Source organism: Ammodytes marinus, assembly GCF_949987685.1.
Source record: "Ammodytes marinus genome assembly, chromosome: 16".
Lineage (NCBI taxonomy): Eukaryota > Metazoa > Chordata > Actinopteri > Uranoscopiformes > Ammodytidae > Ammodytes > Ammodytes marinus.
Window position 1 is genome coordinate 3,997,816 of NC_137220.1, and position 10,000 is coordinate 4,007,815.

Here is a 10,000-nt window from a genome sequence, read left to right on the forward strand (position 1 = left end):
AAACCGTCTCACTCATGGTCTCACTGCCGGTGCACGCCAGAGCGACAGATGGGTGAATGTTTATGCGCCTACAATGGCGGAGCAGGTAAAAATCCTTCCCAATGTCTGTTTTGGTGGTTTTTATCACACTTACTTATCTGAGATGATGCTAGAGATAACTCGCTGCTTGAAGACCGCAGTGCATTAATGTGGTGACGTAGGGACGAGCGAGGGGACTGCTGACTGTAGTAACTGACAGGAAGTTAGCTAAAAGAACCATTCCGCTAACAACACCTTTTAAGCGTTTTGTTTTACACGTTAGCGGTTTTTTTTCGTAATTTTTTTTTACACTGTAGCGTTTTTTTTTAGTTTTTTCTCTCAAATTTTGGATTTTTTTTGCATTTTTTTTCACACCTTAGCGTTTTTTTTTTGTGTTTCTATACACACTTAAGCGTTTTTTTTCACACTTTACCAGTTAACCCTGTTGTTTCCCTGTAGTCTGGTAAGATGGACTCTAACCTGGACAGAAGTTACTCACTAGAGCTTTAAATTAACCCCCTGTTGTTTCCCTGTAGTCTGGTAAGATGGACTCTAACCTGGACAGAAGCTACACACTAGAGCTTTATATTAACCCTGTTGTTTCCCTGTAGTCTGGTAAGATGGACTCCAACCTGGTGCTGGAGCAGCTGCGGTGTAACGGAGTGCTGGAGGGGATCAGGATCTGCAGACAGGGATTCCCGAACCGCATCGTCTTCCAGGAGTTCAGACAGAGGTGAGGACGGTTTAGCATTTAATTCAATCAATCAAGCTTTATTTCCTAACCTTTATTCATACAGGTAAATCCCATTGAGACCGAAGACTCTTTTACAAGGGAGACCTGTTTTCCTTTCCCACGTTACCATTCCCACACACATTCATACACCGATAGCAGCAGGCTGACTATCGACATTCACACGAGGCAAGGTGGGTAAAGTGTCTTGCCCAAGGACACAACAACTATGACACATGGTGGCAGGGCGGGGATCGAACCTCCAACCCTTTGATCATCAGCCGACCCGCTCTACCAACTGAGCCACAGTCGCCCCAAAAATTACACTGAACAAAAATATGAACCATCTCTCTCAAATATTATTCACAAATCTGACAGATGGTTCTTTTGTGTATCTAGAAAAAGTTTTAGGTTTTTGAGTTAAAGGTGCAGTGTGTAATATGACATCATCAAGAAAGTTCTAGAAAGTTCTAGAATGCAACGCTCCCTGGGTAACCCCACCCCTTTCGAATAATAACAGAAGCTACAGTGGCCTTCAAGGACAAGAACAATTCTAAATTTCAAACAATGCACCTGATGACATTCCAACTATGACACTTTCAAGATGGCGGCACTAGGCCTTGGTCCAAAATATGCAGAAATATTGACATATATGAGACCCTTTCTAAGGGGAAAAAAAATTATTAAAAAAAATGTTTTCAGCTATTATGCACTAAATTAAATGTACTTATGGATATTATAATTACTTTCTACAAAATCTGCTAGGAAATAAAACCCACAATTATACACACTGCAGGTTTAAGAGCATGAAAAATGGGAACAAAAACAAAAGTGTTGCGTTTATGTTTATTGTTCAGTGTAAATAGTGATTTTCACGCACAGCGACGGCCACACAAAGTGGCAACTAATAAAAAAGAATAATAAAGAAATAATTTCAATGTTGTAGTTCATCGCAGTGACAGTACAAACACCAAACCTTTAAAAAAATAAGATGATCATCCATGTCTGAGACTATTTTTTTTTAACTTACAAATTCATACCTTGAGTTAATATATATATATTTTTTAATTAAATAGAGTTTGATTAGCAGTAAACTGTTTTTCTTGGTTTGTAGATATGAGATTCTTGCCGCCAGCGCCATCCCCAAGGGCTTCATGGACGGGAAGCAGGCCTGCAGTCTGATGGTGAGTCTTAACCTGCAGTGTGTAGAATTTTGGGTTTTATTTCCTAGCAGATTTTGTAGGAAGTAATTATAATATCCATAAGTACATTTAATTTAGTGCATAATAGCTGAAATTTTTTTTTTAATTTTTTTTTTTCCCTTAGAAAGGGTCTCATATATGTCCATATCTCTGCATATTTTGGACCAAGGCCTAGTGCCGCCATCTTGAAAGTGTCATAGTTGGAATGTCATCAGGTGCATTGTTTAAAATTTAGAATTGTCCTTGTCCTTGAAGGCCACTGTAGCTTCTGTTATTATTCGAAAGGGTTGGGGTTACCCAGGGAGCGTTGCATTCTAGAACTTTGTAGAACTTTCTTGATGATGTCATATTACACACTGCACCTTTAAGCTGCGTTCCACATCTCATACTCTTTCTTCTTTCTATTCTACATACTACGTTTGACCATAAAAAGTATAGTTAGGATGCAGTACGCTACAATTGGGACATACTTTTACTTATTTATTTCATCGTAACATTGCCAGTTGTTTTCACATGGAGGCTCCGTCGATGTGATGTCACTTCCGGTGCGCACTGGATTGTGGGTCAGAATCGCCCAAATAGGATGCTGATTTCAACACTAACAATCTTGGCCGCATGAAGTAGGACATCCGGGTACTTCTAACCATCCTAAATCTGGCCACAAGAATCGGGACATCCTAAATCTTTTTTCTACATACTATATAGTAGAAAGTATGCGATTCGGAACGCAACCTTACTTCCCAATTTAAACCCTCTCCCCCCCTCCCCCTCCCCACCCCCCCCCCCCCAGGTAAAGCACCTGGACCTGGACACTAACCTGTACCGTATCGGTCAGAGTAAGATGTTCTTCAGGACGGGCGTGTTGGCTCAGCTGGAGGAGGAGCGGGACCTCAAACTCACCGTGGTTATAATCGCCTTCCAGGGACAAGCACGGGGCTTCCTGGCACGCAAGTAAGTGTGTGTGTGTGTGTGTGTAGGTGTGTGTGTGTGTGTGTGTGTGTGTGTGTGTGTGTGTGTGTAGGTGTGTGTGTGTGTGTGTGTGTGTGTGTGTGTGTGTGTGTGTGTCTGTGTGTGTGTCTGTGTCTGTGTGCACTTGTACAACTGTTTAGGGTAAGGGTCTAGGGATTTATGCATTAGGTCAATGAAAGTACTCAAAAGTATAGCGGTACAAACTGTGTGTGTGTGTGTGTGTGTGTGTGTGTGTGTGTGTGTGTGTGTGTGTGTGTGTGTGTGTGTGTGTGTGTGTGTGTGTGTGTGTGTGTGTGTGTGTGTGTGTGTGTGTGTGTGTGTGTGTGTGTGTGTGTGTGTGTGTGTGTGTGTGTGTGTGTGTGTGTGTGCGTGCGTGCGTGTGTAGGTGTGTGTGTGTGTGTTTGTGTGTGTGTGTGTGTGCGTGCGTGTGTGTGTGTGTGTGGGTACTTGTACAACTGTTTTTGTGAGAACCAATTTTAAGGGCCTTTAAAGGGCTGTGAGGGTTAACACTACGTTTTAAGGTTCAGGTATGAATTAGGTTTATGTTAGGGTTAGTGTAAGGGTTGGGGTTAGGCATTTAGTTTAGATGGTTAGGGTTAGTGTAAGGGTTGGGGTTAGGCATTTAGTTTAGATGGTTAGGGTTAGGGTAAGGGTAAGGGGCTATAGGGAAGTATGCATTATGTCAATAAAAGTATGCAAACTATGTGTGTGTGTCTGTGTGTGTCTGTGTGTGTCTGTGTGTGTGTGTCTGTTTGTCTGTCTGTCTGTCTGTCTGTCTGTCTGTCTGTCTGTCTGTCTGTCTGTCTGTCTGTCTGTCTGTCTGTCTGTCTGTCTGTCTGTCTGTCTGTGTTACAGAGCCTTCAGTAAACGACAGCAGCAACTAACCGCCATGAAAGTAATCCAGAGAAACTGCGCCTGTTACCTCATACTCAAGAACTGGCAGTGGTGGAGGCTGTTCACCAAGGTAACACACTCACTCACTCACTCACTCACTCACTCACTCACTCACTCACTCACTCACACGCGATCCATAAGTTCCTTAAATCAAGATAAAAACCATGAAAACAAACATTGTAAATATTTTTTACCTGTAACATGGGCAGAAAGTTCCGCCCCTTTTTTTAAATAAATAAAATGTACCAATAATGTGTGTGTGTGTGTGTGTGTGTGTGTGTGTGTGTGTGTGTGTGTGTGTGTGTGTGTGTGTGTGTGTGTGTGTGTGTGTGTGTGGGTGTGGGTGTGTGTGCGTGTGTGTTTCAGGTGAAGCCGTTGCTCCAGGTTACCAGACAGGAAGAGGAAATGGGTCAGAAAGACGAGGAACTCAAAGAGGCAAAAGAAACCGCGCTGAAGTCCGAGAGCCAACTGAAGGAGATCTCAGTGAAACACACACAGGTACAAATAACAAGCAGGTCTTCAGAACGCAATGGTTGCGTTCCGAAGTCCCAATAGTCCCAATAGTATGCCTACTGCATCCTAACTAGATTCTTTTTATCGTCAGATGTAGTATGTAGAATAGAAAAAAGAAAGAGTATGCGATTCGGAACGCAACCAATATCTCCAGAACGCTTAGAGGGATTTTCTTCAAACTTTGCACTAATGTCTCTCTCTCTCTCTCTCTCTCTCTCTCTCTCTCTCTCTCTCTCTCTCTCTCTCTCTCTCTCTCTCTCTCTCTCTCTCTCTCTCTCTCTCTGACTCAAAGATGAACTGAGTAGATTTTGGAGGTCAAAGGTCAAAGGTTACTGTGACCTTTACATATTGTTACCGAACATTCATTTTTTTGTGAACAATTATAAAAGGTAAGAGGGGGTAGGACCAGAAAAGTTCTTCCTATCCCTTTTGAACATGAACTATATTATTTGAGTTATGAGTTTGTTGCTTAGGATCCTGAGGATCCCATTTGTTTGTTAATTTCTTTCTTTCCTTTTTTACTGCTCATTCGTTTTATTTTGTCTGTATTTTCTTTTAAACATGTTCAATAAAGAGTAACTGTATTATAATAAAACAAATTTGTATGTGTTTGTGTCTGTGTGTGTGCGTCTGCGTGCCTGCCTATGTGTGTGTGTGTGTGTGCGTACCTACATGTGTGTGCGTGTGTACATGTGTGTATGCGTGTGTGTGTTTATGTGTGTGTGTGTGTGTCTACGTGCCTGCCTATGTGTGTGTGTGTGCGCGTACCTACATGTGTGTGCGTGTGTGTGTGCGTGTGTGTGTGCCTGCCTATGTGTGTGCGTGTGTACGTGTCTGCGTGCCTGCCTGCCTGTGTGTGTGTGTGTGTGTGTGTGTGTGTGTGTGTGTGTCTACCTGTGTGTGTGTGTGTGTGTGTGTGTGTGTGTGTGTGTGTGTCTGTGTGTGTGTCTGTCTAGTTGATGGAGGAGCGTGTGCAGCTAGAGCAGAAGCTTCAGGCGGAGACAGAGTTGTATCTGGAGGCCGAGGAGGTGAGAGGGAGACTGGAGTCTAAGAAACAGGAGCTGGAGGAGGTGCTGCATGAGATGGAAGCTCGACTAGAAGAGGAGGAGGAACGAGGTCACGCCATGCACCAGGAGAAGAAGGACATGGAGCAAACACTACAGGTAGATACACACAATGGGGCGACTGTGGCTCAGGTGGTAGAGCGGGTCGGCTGATGATCAAAGGGTTGACGGTTCGATCCCCCCCCTGCCACCTGTGTCATGGTTGTTGTGTCCTTGGGCAAGACACTTCACCCACCTTGCCTCGTGTGAATGTCGATAGTTAGCCTGCTGCTATCGGTGTATGAATGTGTGTGAGATTGGTAACGTGGGAAAGGAAAACAGGTCTCCCTTGTAAAAGAGTCTTCGGTCTCAATGGGATTTACCTGTAGAAATAAAGGTTAAAAAAAAATATATATATACATATTTTTTTATTTAAATGTTTTATTTAGATTAAGAAGTTATTATTAGTAGTAGTATTATACAATTATTTATTTGTTTTATTATTATTTAAGTTCTTTCTTATTTTTCATATTATTTTATTATTGTTTTAGTATTATTATAATTTTTATATATAATTGTATTTATTTGAAATAATTATATTTCTACGTGTATTATTTTCTTTATTTATATAATTTTTTATTAAATTCATCATCTATAAAATGTAACTGTAATGTAAGCAAAGGGGACCACCGTCCAACTGTTCACGAGATAACGGCTTTTGTATCTGAGCTAAAAAGAAATATTTTGCTTAAATTATTGCTTAAAATTCCTTCGTGATTTTCTCTACTTATGACATCTATTGCAGTATGTCCGTCCTGGGAGAGGGATCCCTTACTCTGTCGACTCTCCCTGAGATTTCTTCAAAAAAAATGTAATCCCGGTAAAGGGTTTTTTACTGGGAGTTTTTTCTCAGCCGAGCTAAGGGTGTAAGGGCAGAGGGTGTCATATTGTATCATATTGTATGAAATGTAAAGCCCACTGAGACAAATGTATTTGTGATTTTGGGCTATACAAATAAAACTGATTTGATTTGATTATTATGACTTTTTTAATGAATTTATGACATATACATTATATATATATATAACAACACTCGCACACATTGTCTTGCTGCAGTTGATGGAGGCTCACATAGCAGAGGAACAGGACAACAAGCAGCAGCTTCAGTTGGAGAAAGTCGCTGTGGAGGGAAAAGTCAAGAAGTTAGAGGAAGACGTTCTCTACATGGAAGACCAGAACACCAAACTACAGAAGGTGACACACATAGAAAGCTTAAATGTTTTGTTTGTGTGGTGTCAACACATTTTGGTTGTTTTTATTCATTTATTTTCGTACACATTCAATCAAACAGCCTTCACCAAGTATCCTGTTATACAATAAAAGAAGAAATACATCCAAGAACAGCACACACACAAAAACAAAACAAAAAAAACTCAGTAACAATGACAGTCTTAAAATGGTAAATGGACTTGACTTATATAGCGCTTTTTAGCTGATTTTCTCAGCCCCAAAGCGCTTTACATTTCTTACCGCATTCACCCATTCACACACACACTCAGCCACCGATGACAGTAGCTGCCATGCAAGGCGCTCTCTGAACCATCGGGAGCAATGTGGGGTTCAGTGTCTCTTTGCCCAGGGACACTTGGACATGTGGCGGGTAGGTGGGGGTTCGAACCTCCGACCCTGCACTCCAGAGGCGAAAAAAACTCACTTACAAAGACATTTAACAACATTTACACTTCAAACAGAACCTCTTGCAATTGAATCTTATATCGTTACTACATCTACTTTTCGTTAGCTATAACAGCATAATTGCCGATGGGGCGGCAGTGGCGAAGTGGTAGGGAGTTCACCTCTGGTGTACAGGGTCGGAGGTTCGATCCCCCGTCTTCCCGCCACATGTCGAAGTGTCCCTGGGCAAGACACTGAACCCCGGATTGCTCCCGATAGTTAGCTTAGTTAACTTAGCACCCTAGTGCTAAGCCTACCCTGCGTGGTAGCTGCTGCCATCGGTGTATGAATGTGTGTGTGACTGGGTGAATGTGTACAAAACAATGTAAAGCGCTTTGGGTCTGTGAACAACGGAGATAAAGCGCTATATAAGTCCATTTACCAATTGCCTAAGTCATATTTTAAGGGTTATAGAGCAGGGTAAAGTAGATGTAGAGTAGAGTAGATGTAGAATAGAGTAGATGTAGAGTAAAAGTAGAGTAGAGTAAATATGATTTAGGCAATTATGCTTTGAGGCTAACGATATATAATTTCCTACCTGGACGCTGTTTTCTAACCCACACTGTCTCTGTCTATCAGGAGAGGAAGGGTTGTAGAGTAGGGTAAAGGAGATGTAGGATAGAGTAGATGTAGAGTAGAGTAGATGTGATTTATGCTGTTTTCTAACCCACACTGTCTCTGTCTATCAGGAGAGGAAACTTCTGGAGGAGAGAATGGCCGACATGAGTTCTAACCTGGCGGAGGAAGAAGAAAAGTCCAAGAACCTGACCAAGCTCAAGACCAAACACGAGTCCATGATCACAGACATCGAGGGTCAGGAAATATAACTTACTCTAATGTCTTTATCAGTCTCCATTCAGTTTAACTCTCCTATGTTTACTTCTGTGCTTGGATAGATAGAAGATTAAAGGAATACTTCACCCATACGGAACCAGCGTTCTATCATTATAAAATCCCTATTATAATATAATGAATGAGGTTTGTCTTCCCTCAGTCTTCCCTTGGCCCAGCTGTCCTGTTAATCCTGACCCTTACTGTGATGTCACAGTAAGGAAAATGTAGGGTTAGACAGTGAGACCATAAAACACTCTTTCTGCCTTTTCTCAGGCTAGGATGATCCGATTTCATTTTTTTTTGCACATTTATACTACATAGGATCTCCGAGTTCAATACACCTTCATATTCCAACCGGTGAAGTAGGTCTTTAAGTTATTATTAATAATAACTTATTAATAATAAGTTACTGTCCCTGGTTGGCACACTGCAAAAATGTAACTTTCTTCACTAGGTTTTTGCGTTTTTTTTTAGACCCCACCCCACAAAAAGCACCACTACAAAATCTCGCATTCCAATGTCTTTTTCCCAAATATGCCAAAAACATTACTTAGAGATGCAAGTCTCTCAGATAGGATAAGAGTAAAAAAATTATTAAATTGTAAGTCCTCCAACTTTTGATCATCAGTGGAAAAATTAGACTGTTTCAGAAATATTTAAAAGTTCTTCGTAGCTACTTTATGACCTTATAGTTTTTAATACAAAATCATCTTGATAATTAGTCCCCCGCCCCCTAAAAGCACGTCTGTAAAAACCGAAACGTAACTATTCTTACCCGTCTTGTCCGTTGTGTTTAGTGCGTTTGAAGAAGGAGGAGAAAGTTCGTCAGGACGTGGAGAAGGCCAAGAGGAAAGTGGAAGCGGAGCTCACAGACCTCCAGGAGCACCAGGCCGACCTGCTGAACCAACTGGCCGAACTCAGAGCCCAGCTGGCAGCTAAAGAGCAGGAGATAGAGGCTACACAGGCGCGGTAAGGGAAGCCAGACAGATAGATAGATAGATAGATAGATAGATAGATAGATAGATAGATAGATTGATAGACGGACGGACGGACGGACGGACGGACGGACGGACGGACGGACGGACGGACGGACAGACAGACAGACAGACAGACAGACAGACAGATAGATAGACAGACAGACAGACAGCTAAAGAGGAGTAGATACAGGCCACACAGGCACGGTAAGGGAAGGTTATGACAGTTGTATAAATATATATATTTTGTTTTTTTTTAAGTTATTTTGTTATCTTATTTTATTATTAATATTATAAATTAATTTAATTATTTTTACATATTTTTTAATTACATTTTTTTTTAGTTAATTACATTTTTTATTGTATTATTGTTTTACATTTTTCACATTTTATTTATATTATATTATTATTATTTTTTTTTTTCAATATTCTTTTTTGGCATTTTCAAGCTTTATTGGATAGTACAGAGTTGAAATGGGGAGAGACAGAGATATAGGGGATGACCTGCAGTAAAGGTCCACGGGTCGGATTTGAACCCGCGACCACTGCAACAAAGGCCGGAGCCGGATATATAGATAGATAGATAGATAGACAGACAGACAGACAGACAGATAGATAGATAGATAGATAGATAGATAGACAGACAGACAGACAGACAGACAGACAGACACATTAGATGTAATGCAATCTCTCCCTGTCCCCAGTCTGGAAGAGGAGAGTGCCCAGCGTGGCCTGGCAGTGAAGCGGGTGCGTGAGCTGGAGGCCTTGCTCTCTGAGCTCCAGGAGGACGTGGAGTCGGAGCGCTCGGCGAGGGGGAAAGTAGAAGCAGCTCGCAGGGACCTGGCAGACGAACTCAACCACCTCCGCTCCGAGCTGGAAGATAGCCTGGATACTACCGCCGCGCAGCAAGAACTACGGTATGTATGAACATATGCATTCAATTCAATTCCATGACACTCCAATGCACCACTCCATACAATTCAATTAACTTTATTTATCTGTTAGGAACTTCAACAAGCAAAATTAAGATATTCTTAGAATTTTTACACAATTAAGACTATTGATAATACTTTTATCTTATCTTTATAT

The 10,000-nt window shown here is 41.4% G+C and overlaps 1 protein-coding gene across 1 annotated transcript in view; it reads left to right on the forward strand.

Moving 5' to 3' along the window:
* LOC307262874 (myosin-14-like) overlaps positions 1 to 10,000 on the forward strand; it is a 51,438-nt gene that overhangs the window by 25,572 nt on the left and 15,866 nt on the right. The window contains exons 18-27 of the mRNA XM_080043880.1: positions 630 to 751; positions 1,863 to 1,932; positions 2,741 to 2,901; positions 3,775 to 3,883; positions 4,180 to 4,311; positions 5,283 to 5,489; positions 6,486 to 6,623; positions 7,793 to 7,916; positions 8,735 to 8,906; positions 9,616 to 9,828. Coding sequence (XP_079900006.1) covers positions 630 to 751; positions 1,863 to 1,932; positions 2,741 to 2,901; positions 3,775 to 3,883; positions 4,180 to 4,311; positions 5,283 to 5,489; positions 6,486 to 6,623; positions 7,793 to 7,916; positions 8,735 to 8,906; positions 9,616 to 9,828 — 1,448 coding nt within the window. The remainder of the gene's footprint in view (positions 1 to 629; positions 752 to 1,862; positions 1,933 to 2,740; positions 2,902 to 3,774; positions 3,884 to 4,179; positions 4,312 to 5,282; positions 5,490 to 6,485; positions 6,624 to 7,792; positions 7,917 to 8,734; positions 8,907 to 9,615; positions 9,829 to 10,000) is intronic.